The 19,593-nt window shown below is 37.2% G+C and overlaps 1 protein-coding gene and 1 pseudogene across 1 annotated transcript; one reads left to right on the top strand and one right to left on the bottom strand.

Annotated features, from left to right (window-relative positions):
• The first annotated feature begins 1,265 nt into the window (after positions 1 to 1,265).
• Positions 1,266 to 2,225, top strand: LOC125078869 (olfactory receptor 1038). The gene has a single exon (XM_047692096.1). It carries the CDS (start codon positions 1,266 to 1,268, stop codon positions 2,223 to 2,225), a length of 960 nt encoding a protein of 319 aa, XP_047548052.1.
• Positions 2,226 to 17,990: 15,765 nt separating this feature from the next.
• On the bottom strand, positions 17,991 to 18,966 carry LOC125079438 (olfactory receptor 5AL1-like; annotated as a pseudogene).
• Positions 18,967 to 19,593: the final 627 nt, after the last annotated feature.

Here is a 19,593-nt window from a genome sequence, read left to right as displayed (position 1 = left end):
GAAAACAAAACAAACAAAAAACCAAGATCACAGATGCCTTCTCAGACAAATGAGTTTCAGAAAGGAACAGATAAAAATAATGGAGGGATTGAAAATTAATTTTCTTGAAAATATTCTTGTCCACATATCCTTTGGTGAGTCTTTTCATGTGAGTAGAAATAGCCATACTCCAATTTGATTTCCTCTAGCATGGTGGAGTCACTGTTACTCAAACATATTCAGCCATAGGTCAGGCAAACAAAACCAAAAGAGAAATAAAAGTAAGTTTGAAAATATGGCTGATTTTTGCTTGCTATTCTCATGAATTTGTTTTTTAGGCTACTTCTTCCCAAACACGTCTGTATATTGGAATCCCCTGGAGGGCTTTAAAATACTGATGCCTGGGTACTAACCAGACATTTTGATTAAACTGGTAGGGGGTTCCTGGGCGTTGAGATGTTAAAAAACTCCGTATGTGATTCAATGTGCAGTCAAGTTTAAGACAAAACTCACTTTAAGAAGGACACAATGAAACAAGAAACAACAGTGCTTATTAAGTAAATCTTCAGGTGAAATATGTCAGTGATTTTGAGGACTTCCCCTCAAAATTGACAGAGATGTGGAAATGACAGAATAATTAGGAAGACTTTGAGACAGTGTTTGCTTTAGAGCAACCTATAGAAACTAATTGGAGGCTATGAAAAAAATTACTTTTAAAAAATTAGAGGAATTGATAAAATAATCCAGAGAATAGTAAAGTAGATACAAAATCATAAATGCTCTGTTTTATGAGCACTTTAACAAATGTCTATAGGTAGTCTTGTTTCTAGGGTGATTTTAAAGTTTCTTGAGTTTGGAATCCAAACTCCACCTTAATATTAATATTAACATAGCTTCATTTATGAGTTACCTGTTTTTGTGCTGCTATATTTATATGCATACAAAGAAAAGATAGTGGCAACAAAAACACTGAAATCTTAGTGTTAGTGGTCTCAAGTGTTTTCTATCAGGTGGTATTGCAATTTTAACCAGCACCCTTCCATGTTCTTAAAAATTACAAAGCAAAACAATGTTCAAGAAAGCTATTCTGAGAGTATGGGACTCCTCTCCCTGAGGCAAGGATGCATGTCATCAGAGAGCTAAGGTGTACTTTTTGCGCACAAGACAACATGATTCAAGGCAAGAAGACACCAGCAATCATCTTTTGTCAACAGTGACAAGGGCCATGAGAAGCATCATTTGTATTCTTCAACTTGCAACAAAATCAACAAAATTCACTGGGATAAATGGCTAATGTCAATATTACCTATGTCACTGAGTTCATTCTAAAGGGAATTACAGACCGGCCAGAGCTTCAGGCCCCATGCTTTGTGGTGTTTTTCATCATCTATCTGGTCACAGTGCTGGGCAACCTGGGGTTGATAACCTTAATCAGGATTGATGCTCGACTCCACACACCTATGTACTATTTCCTCAGTCACTTGGCCTTTGTTGATGTTTGCTACTCCTCTGCTATCACACCAAAGATGATGGTGAATTTTGTTGTGGAACTCAATACTATTCCTTTCCATGCTTGTGCAACACAGCTGGGCTGTTTTCTCACCTTCATGATCACTGAGTGTTTCCTTTTGGCTTCCATGGCCTATGATCGCTATGTGGCCATCTGTAGTCCTCTGCACTATTCAACCCTGATGTCAAGAAGACTCTGCATTCAATTAGTGGCAGTGCCATATATATACAGCTTTCTGGTTGCCCTATTCCATACCATTATCACCTTCCGTCTAACTTACTGTGGCCCCAATGTAATTAACCATTTCTACTGTGATGATCTCCCTCTCTTGGCTCTGTCCTGTTCAGACACACACATCAAGGAAATTCTGATCTTTGCCTTTGCTGGTTTTGATATGATCTGTTCCTCTTCCATCGTCCTTATCTCCTACATCTTTATCATTGCCGCCATCCTAAGGATCCGCTCTACCCAGGGGCAACGCAAGGCCATTTCTACCTGTGGCTCCCATATGGTAGCTGTCACCATTTTCTATGGCACCTTGATCTTTATGTACCTACAGCCTAAATCAAATCATTCCCTGGACACAGATAAAATGGCATCTGTATTTTACACAGTGGTGATCCCGATGTTGAACCCCCTGATCTATAGTCTAAGGAACAAAGAGGTGAAAGATGCCTCAAAGAAAGCCTTGGATAAAGGTTGTGAAACCTTAAAGCTGTTAAAATTAAGAAAATAACAATAATAAATTCTTTATTAAATGCAAGAAGGTAAATAAATCAAACTTTTTCCTGCTGACATTTCTTGTAATTCTTTCCTAATCATTTGAAAATGTGACTGTGCTTCCGCAGACCTTAACTTTTGCTACAAGAACCAGGGAAAGTCTGGAATGTCAGTGTGATTCAGAGAATCCCATTCAGGCCATTGCAGCCATTACAGCCTTTACAAACCACCGAAATTATGGTAAATACACCCTCAGACACATATTTATGCATGTCAAGCAAAGGGTGCTGCGTGGTTTTGTTAGAATTTACTATTCTGGAGCTAGGGCTGCCTGAGTTTGAATGCTATGCTCTTCCTTTATTAGCCGTGCCCCTTGGACAATCAACTTAAACTATGTGACTCTGTTTCTAATTCTGGAAAGTAAGAGGACCCAATTCATTGGTTTGTTTTAAATAGGAAACAAGTTAACATTTATGAAATGCTTACAATAATATCCTGTGATAATAAGTGCTATGAATGTGTTTGTTGTATAAATGTTTGTTAACTAATTGAATTTAAATAAAATAAGATTTTTTAAAAAAGGTTATTTCATTGCGTTCTCAAAGGCTTATCAATCTGGAAGAAAGAGGAACAAAGCCTGGTTAGATTTCTACTACCTTCCAGGGAATCAAGTGATATCATGTAGTCTTACTTAATACAATCAAGTAAACCTAAGAAATGTCTGAGACTTGACCTCTGGACCACGATTATGTATAAAGTGCCTAAGTTCACATAGCTGGTAATATGATAATTCTAAAAGAAAATTTTAGTCTATAACTTAGAAATATATGTGAGGACCATGGCACAATCTTTGACACCTAATATGGGGTTGGTAAAAAACAGATTATTTTTTATCATTCTTAGTGACATGGACTATCCTGAAGATGTGTTCTTACTCAAGGATTTTTCTGGTAAGTACAACTGATTAGTGGTTTACTTTGAATAAAGATTCAACTATTGTCTTGTCATATTGATATTTAAAGCTTTAGACTTTCTATTAGATTTTCTTTAATTTGGCTACTCTTTATGTTTTTTCAGTTTGTTGAATGAAGACTGACTTGTTCTAAAAAGAACTGTGCCCTTTCTGTATGTTGTTTTTAAGGGTTTTATTTGAATAAAAGGCCATTACTCAGTTCTAAAATTTTTGCACTAACACTCACAATAATATTAAGAATAATACAAATAAAAATATCTGACATTTATTAAGTGTTGACCACTGTTTAGCCTAATTGTATGTGGTTAGCATTTATCAACTCATTTAATATTCTTATCAATACTAAGAAATAAATCACACACATTGAAGTTTAATTGTGAAAATCAGAATTTATGAAGTAGAGAAATTAAGGGGTCTTTAACCTATTTTACCTTCCAACAGAATAATTTAAACATGTACAAGGTTAGAATTCCTTACAAATATGCTTTATTTAAGATAATTCAGTTATTTTAGAGGCAGAGGATTTTCAGGAATATATCTAGAATGTAACTGTTCTGATAAATTTAATGCATACTTTTTTTGTAATGTTCACTTCTAATTCCCTCATATTCTCTCAATTATATTTCTTATTTATGGATTAGTTCAGAGGAACCCATTTTTTCTACATTTTTTGAACTCACCAAAGTAATATCAGAACGTAATCTATAAAGAGCCACTAGTGATTATATATTTATAGACTTTACCCCCTTAATTTGGTCATTTAACAATTAAAGTATGCATAGGGTGTTGGCATTTTACCATGTAAGTAATCACACAAATTGAAGACCATTAGAGAGAACTTTTCTTAAAAGTCTCAACTTAGGGGCGCCTAGGTGGCTCAGTTGGTTAAGCATCTGCTTTTGGCTCAGGTCATGTTCCCAGGGTCTAGGATCCAGCCCCACATACAGCTCTCCACTCAGCAGGGAACCTGCTTCTCCTTCTCCCTCTGCCTACTTAGGCTCTGTCTCTCTGTCAAATAAATAAATAAATTTTTAAAAAGTCTCAATTTATTTTTTCACTTTTCTAAATATTTTATTTATTTATTAGACAGAGAAAGAGAGAACATGTGGGGGGTGGAGAGAGGGGCAGAGGGAAAGGGAAGAAGCAGACTCCCCACTGAGCAAGGATCCTGATCCCAGGACCTTGGAATCATGACCTGAGCTAAAGGCAGATGCTTAATCCACTGACCACTCAGGCAGGCCTTGAAAGTCTCAATTTTTCGATGAGAAGATTGTGTCTCCATTTGCTAAATCCTTTCCTTAGGTTGTAAACCAAGGCAGTTTTATGATAGCAAATAGGACCCAGTGACATCAAAGTATTGAAGTGAAATATAGTTAGGCTTTATAGAAACAGTCAAGAATTTGATTTTTCAGGGATGCCTGTGTGGCTCAGTGGGTTAAGCCTTTGCCTTTGGCTCAGGTCATGATCTCAGGGTCCTGGGATCGAGCTCTGCATCAGGCTCTCTGCTCAGCAGGGAGCCTGCATCCTCCCCCCCCCCAACCCGCCACCTACTTGTGATATCTCTGTCAAATAAATAAATAAAATCGTAAAAAAAAGAATTTGATTTTTTCAGGGAGATGGGAGATTCTCAGAAATGTTTGAAGCTAACATCCCTGGTGAGTAAACGAATGATAAAGACAGAAGGTACTCAGATCCATATGTGGTAACCTTTCTCTTTACTTTCTTTTCCAGAGTGTATGAGCAACAAGGTTTCTGTGCCAGACTAAAGCTCACATATTTTTTTAAATTATTTCTTTAACTTGTGAAAATTTTAACTTAAATCTAGTTTTTAGGTGCCATTTTTGTGAATCACCATTCAGTGTTTTAAATATCCCAAGTTGTATAATTGTAATTGGAAATATAAGATAGCTATTAAAAAATGAAGCTTTATGGTTGGACAAAAATTGAACTCAAATCCTGTCCCCCCCCCCCACCACCATGATAAGACTGGTGTTGTGTTAATCAATTACATAAACTATTTAGAATTTTTGGTTTTTAGATACCTGTCTCAATTAGGATGCTAGGAAAATTAACTGAGTGTGACTTCATATGAAATTTCCCTTCTTTCTAGATGTGTTTCATTACCTCTCAAGTGTTTAATCCAATAATTGATTCACCTGTTAATTTGTTTGTAACCTAGCTCTAAATTTCAAACTCCTGGCAAACAAAGATCATTTTATATTTTCCTTTTTTTTCTCTCTAATACCTCGTAAGACTCAATAATTCATAGATGGTCCAATATAATATTAGAATAATGGAAAAAAAAAATAAATACAAAGTTTGTGTTACATCAAATCCTTTTTTACTACCTCAATTACCTTGATTTTTCCTCTCTACATGCTGTCTTTGAGTAATCCACGATATAACCAAAAAGAGTCCAACATATCTTGAAGCAAATTCTGTGAATATATTACTAAAATATGGGGAGTGTATCTTGTACTATTTGTTGATCCCTCTAGAACATTTTCTTTGTGTCACATCATTTTAAATAATTTATGGAAAAACAAAACAAAACAGAAAATGATGTTTCACAGGAGCAATAATGTTATGGTTAATCTTTAGGGATCCTATTTGCTTAACAGTCAAGGAATAATCATTTGAAATTTCAGATTACTGTGCTGATCCCAAGTATAATAAAGAATTATTAACTAACAGAAAGATTATTTTAACACAGGGGAAAACAGCTCACAAAATATTTAACTGTATTTTACTTAGTTTTTTCTTTTAGTATGGATTTTATGAAATTTTGAATTTTAGTAAGAAGTAACAGTACACATTTGATCAAAGTTCATTGGCTTGCTGTTGAACTTCGCAAGGCTACCAAGTATTGCTTTAGATTGTACCAGAGATCCAACCTTATATCTGAAAGTCAGTATCTGTTGAGCTGTGGGCAAATAATAATTAAACCATGAATTTATCGACCTGCAGGTACATTTAACTTACTCTTGGAAAATTGTTTGAAAGTTTTGGTCAGAGGAACACGACTTACAGTGAGCTTTGCTTTGTTTCCTGAAGTCTTTCCAAAAGACGTAGGGCACACTACCCACAGAGAAGCGAACACTCCTCTTTAAACTCTTTAGCCGACTCTGTTCCTCTCCACTCCACATACACATGTATATAGAGTGATACATAGAAAGATACATAGGCACATTGCTTATTTTTCTAAAAGAAAAAAAAAAGAACAATTAAATCTTATTGAATGTGGATATTTTATCCTAGGAACACTGTTTTTCTGAGGTTTTATAACACCACTCTGCCAAACAGAATTAAAACAACAAAAAAATCTAAAACATAAATTGTATAGAAGCCACCGTATTTTTTGCATTTGATTTTTATTTTGCATGTTTCTGCATTTTAAAAAACTAATCTGTAATGATTATATGAAGTGTAGCTTTCCCCAGAGACTTGAAAACATCCATCTGCATGTATGCAGCTATGGACCTCTGAGAATGTTCATCAATTGTTTTAGATCATAGGGAAAGAGAGGAAAAAATGAAACAAGAGAAAACCAGAGATGGAAACAAACCATAGAGACTCTTAATCTTAGGAAAAAAACTGAGGGTTGCTGGAGGGGAGGGTAACTGGGTGATGGACATTGGGGAAGGTGTGTTGTAAGAAGACTGATGAATCATAGACCTAGATCCCTGAAACAAGTAATACATTATATTTTAATAAAAATATTAAAAAAGAAATTTTAACTTTACCCTTCTGTCAAAATCACAAAATCTATTTTTAGGATTTATTATTAGGACTAATTTAATTTTTTTTTTTTTTAAGAAGGAGAAGTTGGGGAGGGGCAGAGAGAGGAGGAAGGGAGAGAATTTTAACAGGCTCCAAGAACAACCAACATGAAGCCTGCCTTGGGGCTCCAATACATAGCTCTGAGATCATGACCTGAGCAGAAATCAAGAGTTGGATGCTTAACCAACTGAGCCACCCAGGCAACTCAGAACTAATTTAATCTTTAAAAATTGCAATTCTTGGGTGCCTGGGTGACTCAGTTGATTAAGTGTCTGCCTCTGGCTCAGGTCATGATCCCAGAGTCCTGGGATCGTGTCCTGGGATTGGGTCCATGTTCAGCTCCCTACTCCGTGGGGTGACTGCTTCTCCCTCTGCCTCTGCCTCCCTCTCTCTCTCACTGTCTCTTATGAATAAATAAAGAAAACCTTAATTTTTTAAAAAAAATTGCAATTCTTTTTGTGATTTATTGTTCCAACTATCTATTGCAATATAAAAAACAAAAACTAAAAGACCCCCAAAGCCTCGTGGCCTAAAGCAACCATGATTTATTATCTCTCATGAGTCTGTGACCTAACTAGACAATCCTTCTTCATGTGCTGGAAGTTGGGCAGTAGGATGTGTGACCCAAGATAATCTTGATCACAACTGACACTTGGTGAGGCTGTCAGCTGGAATACTTTCTTTTATGCAAGTGACGTTTCCAGGTATCTAGCTTGGGTGTCCGTCCACAAATATGGTGATCGGGTCTAACGTTTAGCACTCCAATGGAGAAAAAGAGTCAAGCCTTAGAAATTACAGTGTAACATCACTTTTGAGCATTTTATTTAATAAAGCAAGTCACAGAGCCACTGTCCGTAAGACAGGTAACTATACAAGTGAGTGAATATAGATTTAGGGATTTGTGTGGACTATTTGGTAGTAACCTACCACAACTATGATCTTTCCAAATCTGTCTCAAGGCACATAATAGAACAAACGTATAAAAAATAAGACACATTAATGAATACTGTTATGCTGAAAAAATAAAAAATTAAAAAAAAAAAATAAGACACATTGAGGGGCGCCTGGGTGGCTCAGTGGGTTGAGCCGCTGCCTTCGGCTCAGGTCATGATCTCAGGGTCCTGGGATCGAGTCCCACATCGGGCTCTCTGCTCAGCAGGAAGCCTGCTTCCCTCTCTCTCTCTCTCTGCCTGCCTCTCTGTCTACTTGTGATCTCTCTCTATCAAATAAATAAATAAAATCTTTAAAAAAAATAAGACACATTGAATCATTAATGTCTTAGAGTATTAAAACCCATACATTTTGAATTCAGAAACATTGGCCCCAAATCCTAACTTTGCCACATACAAGGTGTGTGCTCTTGAGCAAGTCACTTATTATCTTTAAAATTCAGTTATTTATAAAATGGGGGATAATGCATACACACAAGTTGAATACAATTGTTTAACTTGAGAAAATGCATCCAGTAATATGGATCAATGAAGAGTTTGCTTAGCCTTAGTTTCTCTATCAAAAAAGAAAAATAAATAAGTAAATTACTCCAGAGCAGACTTCTTCAAGGACATATAAATGCTTTACTTTCAAAATTTGTTCATGTACTGGGAAGATGTTATGCTAAGTGAAATAAGTTAGACACAGAAGGACAAATCCTGCATGATCTAACTTAGAAAGTAGAATGGTTGACAGGTGCTGGAGGTGGAAAAAAGAAATGAGAGAAATGTTGATACAAAATTCTAGTTATGCAAGATGCATGTGCTCTGGAGATACAAAGTAGAGCAATGTGACTATAGTTAACAGTACTGTAGTGTGTACTTGCAGTTTGCTAAGAAGGTAGATCTTAAGTGTTCTTATGACAGAAAGGAAAGAAGGAAGGAAGGAAGGAAGGAAGGAAATGGTAATTATGTGAGATGATAGATATATTCATTAACTTGTCACAATTATTTCACAATGTATATATATAATTTAAAACATAAAGTTGTACTCGTTAAATATATATGATTTATGCTTGCCAATTATATCCCAATAAAGATTTAAAAAATTGTCCATTGAGGATTTTATCATCTTGACATTTCACAAAACATAATGTAAGGTTACTATGTTGATAGTATCTATGTTGATAGAATCTTGCTAATTATACCTGGTGAACTGTGAGTGGCGAGATCCTTTGGTGCCTTAGTAACATATGGGAGTCAAAAATTAGGGGAATATTCAATACACAAATATTCAGAGTACAGTAATTTCCTCAGTTCATTTTCTTTAAGCTGAGTTTTAAGTAATACTCTTTGCACTTCCATCATCTCCAAAGTAAAGGACACATTGCTGTGCTACAAACTGTCAGCAACTCAGAAATGTGTACAGCATTTTTGGGGACCCTTTGGACTTAACAGGCAGCATATGCCATGTTTGGGATTATAGCTCTGAGCTATTTGCTGGGTATTACAGCAGACGACCTGATTTGATTCAGTTCCAGGGAAAGAGTAGATTCTGCAAGTGATCCAGTGATTTTGGAGATATCTGTATTGGAAAAGAATGATGCCTGGGTCCTTGGAAGCTCAAATCCACATCACGATAGGGACCTTGGAGTGAAGCCATACCTTCTGATGAAGAAATAAAATAGCTTTCCATGTTCTACTATACCCAGGTAGAAACTAAATGCTCCTGGATGAAAAGACACCAAGTGAAAACTCAGCATCAGTTACCAATAATATGTTATAGGTTCACCAATTTGGGGCTGGCACAATAGCAATCCATTGAAGATGGAAGTAATTCATTTATAACCTGGCTAAATTGTGTTGAAATGTCACTAACAATTTATATGAACAAGTGATCCAGGATTTTGTATTAGTTATCTCTGCTCCACAGACTCCTGCCAATCTATGCTATGGTTCATGGGTTAGAGGTCCCACTGGAGAAGTTCTAAATAAAATTTGGGCTGAGTGCAAAGAAAGGGTGCCATGTTATGTAGGAATTAGTCATAAGTGGACTTGTGCCTCATTACATTACAATGTACAAGGTTGTCCTGAAGGATGGTAGTAGGATTCTTCTCACAATTCCATCCTGTGACCCAATTTCTGAATTTGTGTCTCCTCTTCCTACAATATTAGGCTATTCTGAGTTACAGGTTTGGAGTTCTAGAAGACAAATATTTCTACCAGAGTCTTAATTAGTATTTTAAAAAAATTAATCAATTTATTTATTTTTAAAAATAAACATATTATGTATTTTTGTCCCCAGGGATACAGGTCTGTGAATCGCCAGGTTTACACACTTCACAGCACTCACCATAGCACATACCCTCCCCAATGTCCATAACCCCATCCCCTCTCCCAACCCCCCCATCCCCCCAGCAAACCTCAATTTGTTTTGTGAGATTAAGAGTCACTTATGGTTTGTCTCGCTCCCAATCCCATCTTGTTTCATTTATTCTTCTCCTACCCCCTTAAGCACCCCCCATGTTGCATCTCCACTTCATCATATCAGGGAGATCATATGATAGTTGTCTTTCTCCAATTGACTTATTTTGCTAAGCATGATACCTTCTAGTTCCATCCACGTCATCGTGAATGGCAAGATTTCATTTCTTTTGATGGCTGCATAATATTCCATTGTGTATATATACTACTTCATCTTTATCCATTCATCTGTTGATAGACATCTAGGTTCTTTCCATAGTTTGGCTATTGTAGACATTGCTGCTATAAACATTCGGGTGCACGTGCCCCTTCAGATCACTATGCCTGTATCTTTAGGGTAAATACCCAGCAGTGCAATTGCTGGGTCATAGAGTAGTTCTATTTTCAACATTTTGAGGAACCTCCATGCTGTTTTCCAGAGTGGTTGCACCAGCTTGCATTCCCACCAACAGTGTAGGAGGGTTTCCCTTTCTCTGCATCCTCGCCAGCATCTGTCATTTCCTGACTTGTCAATTTTAGCCTTCTGACTAGTGTGAGGTGGTATCTCATTGTGGTTTTGATTTGTATTTCCCTGATGCCGAGTGATGTTGAGCACTTTTTCATGTGTTTGTTGGCCATCTGGATGTCTTCTTTGCAGAAATGTCTGTTCATGTCTTCTGCCCATTTCTTGATTGGATTATTTGTTCTTTGGGTGTTGAGTTTGCTAAGTTCTTTATAGATTTTGATGTGTCGTTTGATATAGATTTTGATATGTCATTTGCAAATATCTTCTCCAATTCTGTCAGCTGTCTTTTGGTTTTGTTAACTGCTTCCTTTGCTGTGCAAAGATTTGCATCTTGATGAAATCCCAATAGTTCATTTTTGCCCTTGCTTCCCTTGCCTTTGACGATGTTCCTAGGAAGATGTTGCTGCAGCTGAGGTCGAAGAGGTTGCTGCATGTGATCTCCTCAAGGATTTTGATGGATTCCTTTCTCACATTGAAGTCCTTCATTCATTTTGAGTCTATTCTCGTGTGTGGTGCAAGGAAATGGACCAGTTTCATTTTTCTGCATGTGGCTGTCCAATTTTCCCAACACCATTTGTTGAAGAGGCTATCTTTTTTCCATTGGACATTCTTTCCTGCTTTGTCGAAGATGAGTTGACCATAGAGTTGAGGGTCTATTTCTGGGTTCTCTATTCTGTTCCATTGATCTATGTGTCTGTTTTTGTGCCAGTACCATGCCGTCTTGATGATGGCAGCTTTGTAATAGAGCTTGAAGTACAGAATTGTGATGCCACCAACTTTGGCTTTCTTTTTCAATATTCCTTTGGCTATTCGAGGTCTTTTCTGGTTCCATATACATTTTAAGATTATTTGTTCCATTTCTTTGAAAAAAAAAAAGGATGGTATTTTGATAGGAATCACATTAAATGTGTAGATTGCTTTAGGTAGCATAGACATTTTCACAATATTTGTTCTTCCAATCCAGGAGCATGGAACATTTTTCCATTTCTTTGTGTCTTCCTCAATTACTTTCATGAGTACTTTATAGTTTTCTGAGTATAGATTCATAGCCTCTTTGGTTAGCTTAATTTTAGGTATCTTATAGTTTTGGGTGCAATTGTAAATGGGATTGAATCCTTAATTTCTCTTTCTTCTGTCTTCTTGTTGGTGTAGAGAAATGCAACTGATTTCTGTGCATTGATTTTATAACCTGACACTTTACTGAATTCCTGTACAAGTTCTAGCAGTTTTGGAGTGGAGTCTTTTGGGTTTTCCACATATAGTATCAGATCATCTGCGAAGAGTGAGAGTTTGACTTCTTCTTTGCCGATTTGGATGCCTTTAATTTCCTTTTGTTGTCTGATTGCTGAGGCTAGGACTTCTAGTACTCTGTTGAATAGTAGTGGTGATAATGGACATCCCTGCCGTGTTCCTGACCTTAGCAGAAAAGCTTTCAATTTTTCTCCATTGAGAATGATATTTGCGGTGGGTTTTTCATAGATGGCTTTGATAATATTGAGGTATGTGCCGTCTATCCCTACACTTTGAAGAGTTTTGATCAGGAAGGGATGCTGTACTTTGTCAAATGCTTTTTCAGAATCTATTGAGAGTATCATATGGTTCTTGTTCTTCCTTTTATTAATGTGTTGTATCACATTGATTGATTTGCAGATGTTGAACCAACCTTGCAACCCTGGGATAAATCCCACTTAGTCGTGGTGAATGATCCTTTTAATGTACTGTTGAATCCTATTGGCTAGTATTTTTGTGAGAATTTTCACATCTGTGTTCATCAAGGATATTGGTCTGTAGTTCTCTTTTTTGATGGGATCCTTGTCTGGTTTTGGGATCAAGGTGATGCTGGCCTCATAAAATGAGTTTGGAAGTTTTCCTTCCATTTCTATTTTTTGGAACAGTTTCAGGAGAATAGGAATTAGTTCTTCTTTAAATGTTTGGTAGAATTCCCCCGGGAAGCCATCTGGTCCTGGGCTTTTGGTTGTTTGGAGATTTTTGATGACTCTTTCAATCTCCTTACTGGTTATGGGTCTGTTCAGGCTTTCTATTTCTTCCTGGTTCAGTTGTGGTAGTTTATATGTCTCTAGGAATGCATCCATTTCTTCCAGATTGTCAAATTTGTTGGCGTAGAGTTGCTCATAGTATGTTTTTATAATTGTCTGTATTTCTTTGGTGTTAGTTGTGATCTCTCCTCTTTCATTGATGATTTTATTTATTTGGGTCCTTTCTCTTTTCTTCTTGATAAGTCTGGCCAGGGGTTTATCAATCTTATTAATTCTTTCAAAGAACCAGCTCCTAGTTTCGTTGATTTGTTCTATTGATTTTTTGGTTTCTATTTCATTGATTTCTGCTCTGATCTTTATGATTTCTCTTCTCCTGCTGGGTTTAGGGTTTCTTTCTTGTTCTTTCTCCAGCTCCTTTAGGTGTAGGATTAGGCTGTGTACCTGAGACCTTTCTTATTTCTTGAGAAAGGCTTGTACTGCTATATATTTTCCTTTCAGGACTGCCTTTGTTGTGTCCCACAGATTTTGAACCATTGTGTTTTCATTATCATTTGTTTCCATGAATTTTTTTCAATTCTTCTTTAATTTCCTGGTTGACCCATTCATTCTTTGGAAGGATGCTGTTTAGTCTCCATGTATTGGGGTTCTTTCCAAATTTCCTCTTGTGATTGAGTTCTAGCTTCAGAGCATTGTGGTCTGAAAATCTTTTGATACCGGTTGAGACCTGATTTAGGACCCAGGATGTGATCTATTCTGGAGAATGTTCCATGTGCACTAGAGAAGAATGTGTATTCTGTTGCTTTGGGATGAAATGTTCTGAATATATCTGTGATGTCCATCTGGTCCAGTGTGTCATTTAAGGCCTTTATTTCCTTGTTGATCTTTTGCTTGGATGATCTGTCCATTTCAGTGAGGGGAGTGTTAAAGTCCCCGACTATTATTGTATTATTGTAGATGTGTTTCTTTTATTTTGATACTAATTGGTTTATATAGTTGGCTGCTCCCACGTTAGGAGCATAGATATTTAAAATTGTTAGATCTTCTTGTTGGACAGTTCCTTTGAGTATGATATAGTGTCCTTCCTCATCTCTTATTATAGTCTTTGGCTTAAAATCTATTTGATCTGATACAAGGATTGCCACTCCTGCTTTCTTTTGATGTCCATTAGCATGGTAAATTCTTTTCCACCCCCTCACTTTAAATCTGGAGGTGTCTTCGGGTCTAAAATGAGTTTCTTGTAGGCAACATATAGATGGGTTTTTTTTTTATCCATTCTGATACCTTGTATCTTTTGATTGGGGCATTTAGCCCATTAACATTCAGGGTAACTATTGAGAGATATGAATTTAGTGCCATTGTATTGCCTGTAAGGTGACTGTTACTGTATATTGTCTCTGTTCCTTCTGATCTACTACTTTTAGGCTCTCTCTTTACTTAGAGGATCCCTTTCAATATTTCCTGTAGAGCTGGTTTGGTGTTTGCAAACTCTTTCAGTTTTTGTTTGTCCTGGAAGCTTTTAATCTCTCCTTCTATTTTCAATGATAGCCTAGCTGGATATAGTATTCTTGGCTGCATGTTTTTCTCGTTTAGTGCTCTGAATATATCATTCCAGCTCTTTCTTGCCTGCCAGGTCTCGGTGGATAAGTCTGCTGTTAATCTAATATTTTTCCATTGTATGTTACAGACTTCTTTTCCTGGGCTGCTTTCAGGATTTTCTCTTTGTCACTAAGACTTGTAAGTTTTACTATTACGTGATGGGGTGTGGACCTATTCTTGTTGATTTTGAGGGGGGTTCTCTGCACCTCCTGGATTTTGATGCTTTTCCCTTTGCATTATTAGGGAAATTCTCTCCAATAATTCTCTCCAATATAACTTCTGCTCCCCCCTCTCTTTTTCTTCTTCTTCTGGAATCCCAATTATTCTAATGTTATTTCCTCTTATGGTGTCACTTATCTCTCAAATTCTGCCCTCGTGGTCCAGTAGCTGTTTGTCCCTCTTTTGCTCAGCTTCTTTATTCTCTGTCATTTGGTCTTCTATATCACTAATTCTTTCTTTTGCCTCATTTATCCTAGCAGTGAGAGCCTCCATTTTTGATTGCACCTCATTAATAGCTTTTTTTATTTCAACTTGGTTAGATTTTAGTTCTTTTATTTCTACAGAGAGGGCTTTTATATCTCCCGAGAGGGTTTCTCTAATATCTTCCATGCCTTTTTTGAGCCTGGCTAGAACCTTGAGAATCGTCATTCTGAACTCTAGATCTGACATATTACCTATGTCTGTATTGATTAGGTCCCTAGCCTTCGGTACTGCCTCTTGTTCTTTTTCTGTGGTGAATTTTTCTGCCTTGTCATTTTGTCCAGATAAGAGTATAGGAAGGAGAAAGTAAAATACTAAAAGGGTGGCAAAGACCCCAGGAAAATATGCTTTAACCAAATCAGAAGAGACCCCAAATCGTGAGGGAGGAGAAAGGGGATAAAAAGAGGTTCAGAAAAATAAAATAAACAATTAAAAAAACAAATAAAGAAAAAAATATCAAAAAGAAAAAAAAATATATATATATATATTAGATAAACTAGTTAAAAAACTTTAAAAAAGAAAAGGGTAAAAGTTAAAAAAAAATTAGCCCAAGAAGAAAAAAAATTGAAAAAAATTAAATTAACTGCAAGACTAAAGAATCATGGGGAGAAAACCATGAGTTCAGTGCTTTGCTTTCTCCTCCTCTGGAATTCTGCTGCTCTCCTTAGTATTGAAACTGTACTCCTTGGTAGGTGAAATTGGTCCTGGCTAGAGTTCTTGTTGATCTCTGGGGGAGGGGCCTGTTGTAGTGATTCTCAAGTGGCTTTGCCCCTGCCCGACTTGCACCGCCCTTACCAGGGGCCGGGCTGAGTAATCCGCTCGGGTTTGTTTTCGGGAGCTTTTGTTCCCTGAATGCTTTCCATAGAGTTCTGGAGGACGGGAATGAAAATGGCGGCCTCCCAGTCTCCGGCCTAGATGAGCCAAGGGCTCAGGGCCCCCCACCTCAGTGAGCCCTCAGAGAATAGCGCCCAATCACCCCCATCTCCCTGGCCTCCGGCCGTGCTCAGAGCTCACCCAGCCTGTACCGGCTCAAGGTAACCCCGAGATGATAGCTCACTCCTCGGAACTGTTTCTGTAGCCAGCTTCCCCGCTCTGATACCTGCAAGCTCCGCGACACTCAGACACCTCTGATCCTTCTGTGACCCTGCGGGACCTGGGGCCACGCTGACCCTGCGTGGGCTTCACCCCAGTTTAGCCTCTGGAGCGATGTTCCTCAGCGGAACAGACTTTTAAAAGTCCTGATTTAGTGCTCCGTTGCTCCGCCGCTTGCTGGGAACTGGCCCCTCCCCCCGTGGTCTATCTTCCCGTCGCTTTGGATTCCCTTCTCCACCAGTCCTACCTTTCAGAAAGTGGTTGATTTTCTGTTTCTAGAATTGCTGTTCTTCTTCTCTTCGATCTCCCATTGGATTTGTAGGTGTTTGCAGTGTTTAGATAAGCTATGTAGCTGATCTCCTGCTACCTGATGTAATCTCAGCCTGCTACTTCTCCGCCATCTTGCGTAAACTCTCTTAATTAGTGTTTTAACAAAACAGACAACTTCACGCCTAAGGACCAGCAGGCAAAGAATAAATTAGTGTGGCGACTAAGGTGGTCAGTTCTAATTAACATAAGAAATTAGGAGTGTCAATGCACAAATGGGCTGAAACACAGGAATTCAGAGCATCTTTAGAACTTTCTAGCTCAGTGACAATGCCATTGTCAATGGGCAAATGCAAATCATATACATTAACAAGGACAAGGCAATTAGATTCATAATAACCATGTGGAATAAGGCTTGTATCACTCCATTCAGGGGTAATTGGTGCAACTAAAGTCCTGGCTGAATGGGAGGGAAATATAGAAGGGGTAGTGTTTGAACGATCATATTAAAATGTTCAGCCAAGAAAGTTTGGCAGTTGCTTACAAAACTAACCATGCTCTTACCACATGACCCAGCAATTGTGTTCATTGGTATTTAAGCAAAGGAGCTGAGAACTTAAATCGACACAGAAACTTGCACACTGATGTTTATAGCTGCTTTATTCATAATTGTCAAAACTTGGAAGCAGCTGTCATTTGGTAGGTGAATGGACCAATACACTATGGTTTATTCAGACAGTCAAATGTTTCAGTACAAAAAAGAAATGCACTATCAAGCCATGAAAAGACAGGGAGGAAACTTACATGATCACCAAGTGAAAAAAGCCCATCTGAAAATGATCCTAACTCTTATGTTAGGATCCTAACATATGATCCTAACTCTTATGACACTCTAGAAAAGAATGGAGGCAGTAAAAAATTCAGCAGTTGCCAGGGGTGGGAACGGTTGAGGACAGGTGAATAAGTAAAGCACAGAAGATTTTTAGGGCAATGAAAATATCTGTATAATATTACAATGATGGATGTAAGTCATTTTCCCAACCCATACAGTGTACAACATTAAGAGTGAACACTAAAGAGAACTATGGACTTTGGATGATTATGATATGTTAACATAGTTATAATAAAATAAAGTCTTCAAAAAAATGTTCAACTGTATCAATAGGGACATTTAAAGTAAAGAACAAGGTCACTTTTTCAGGCATTTTTAAACCAAAACCCTTCAAACAAGCACCTTGTTATCTTTTACTCCAATTCAACTATGGAATAAAATAATATCTGGTATTTTCAATAACATTCACATAGTTGATGTCCTGCAAGACCGCCTAAAATTTTCAACATCACAGTGAAAAAAGATAAAGATATGCTATTAAGTTGCTTTGTTCTTCACCTCTATTACTGAAGCATCTCCTGGAAAAACAGAATGGATAGTTTTTATCTCTTTTTTACAATTCAACAATTAAACAAGCATTTATAAAATATCTACTACAAACATGTGAGCAAAACCAAGAAAATATCTATTTTTTTCAAGGAGATAGTGATCAGAGAACTGAGCTTCAGAGAACAAAGGTTTCTAGGCTTACTGGCACTGTACCATGTATAAGCCTTCACTTAAATTCCTAACATCCAGTATTTCTTTAAAAAAAAAAAAACAAACAACAAAAAAACACACACCTCATTATCGATTACTAGAATATACCTTTTCAAAAATTTTCTTGAAAGCATTTTTTACTTCCTAATTTCTCAAGCTATAGATTAAAGGATTTAACATGGGAATCACCACTGCATAGAATACCGAGGCAAATTTGTCTTTATCTAGTGAGTGGCTTGACTTGGGGCGCAGGTACATAAAACTGAGGGTCAGTTACTATATATTACTATATATATATATATATTACGGGTAATATATAGTAATAGAAAACAGGTGAGAAGCACATGTAGAAAAGGCTTTTTGTCTTCCTGCAGCAGAATGGATCTTTAAGATGGCGAAGACAATAAACACATAGGATAGGAGAACAGTGATTAGAGAACCGAATACATTGAACCCAGCAATGATGAACAACATCAACTCTTTGACTTGGGTGTCAGAGCAGGCGAGAGCAATCAAGGGAACATCATCACAGTAGAACTGGTTGACCACATTAGAGTCACAGAAGGACATGTGGAATGTAATCACTGCTTGTATGAGCCCCACGGTGAATCCATAGTTGTAAGAGCTAGTGACCAACTGGATGCAGTTTCCTGGGCATGAGAACGATGTAGAGTAAAAGGTTGCAGATGGCCACATACCGATCATAGGCCATGACAGACAGCATGAATAATTCCCAGACTGAAAATGTGATAAAGCAGCCCACTTGAGTGGCACATGCATAAAATGGCATGCCTTTAATTTCTCGTAAAGAGTTCACAAGGATGTTTGGAGTGATGGCAGAGGTACCATAAAAATCAACAAAAGCCAGATGACAGAGGAAAAAATACATAGGAGTGTGAAGTTGAGGACTGATTTGGATGAACACAATCAGACCAAGATTACCCAAGACAGTAGCTAAGTAAATCAATAGGAAAACACAAAAGAGAGTGTCCTGAAGCTCCAGGTTATCTGTGAGGCCCAAGAGGACAAACTTAGTGACTGCTGAATGATTGCCTTTTGCCATGAAATAGTTGAACAATAAATGATGAACTACAAATCTACAATAAACTCCCCTAGGGGACACACTCTGAATAAACTTCACTCTGTTAGGAATAATCAATTCAATGTGAGAGGATAGCCCTGGCGAGCCAGAGTGTTACGTTAAATTCAGCCAGAGCACAATCTTGATAAGCGTTCTGAATTATGGGTGGATTTCGCTTATGCTTTTAGAGTGAAAGGATTTGGTCCAGGCAGAAATTCCATGATATAAAGTTCACTAAGATGCTGAAGAAGAAGAAAGAGTATTTTGATCCAATTTTTATAATCAATACAATGTCAAAGTCTGTGTTGTACTTTTCTTTAAATATAAAGAAATAAAAAGGAACGTGAAGAATGCAAGTGGCTTTGACAACATATATCAAAATGATTTCTTAAGCTGTAGCTCATAAAATTACTACAGTTTCATCATTTCATAAGAATATTGAGTTACCAAAATCATGGGTAGAAAATATAAAATGAAAGCCAAAATCAAACTATTAGTACTATTTTTAGACATCCTGTTTGGTGTAATTTGCAATTATCTTCTTTTTACTTATCTCCATTTTTTTTTAAAAAATACACATATACTGGTATCATGCTTAGTGAAATAAGT

The sequence above is a fragment of the Lutra lutra genome, chromosome 10 (genome assembly GCF_902655055.1).
Source record: "Lutra lutra chromosome 10, mLutLut1.2, whole genome shotgun sequence".
NCBI lineage: Eukaryota > Metazoa > Chordata > Mammalia > Carnivora > Mustelidae > Lutra > Lutra lutra.
This window is presented reverse-complemented; position numbering and strand designations above follow the sequence as displayed.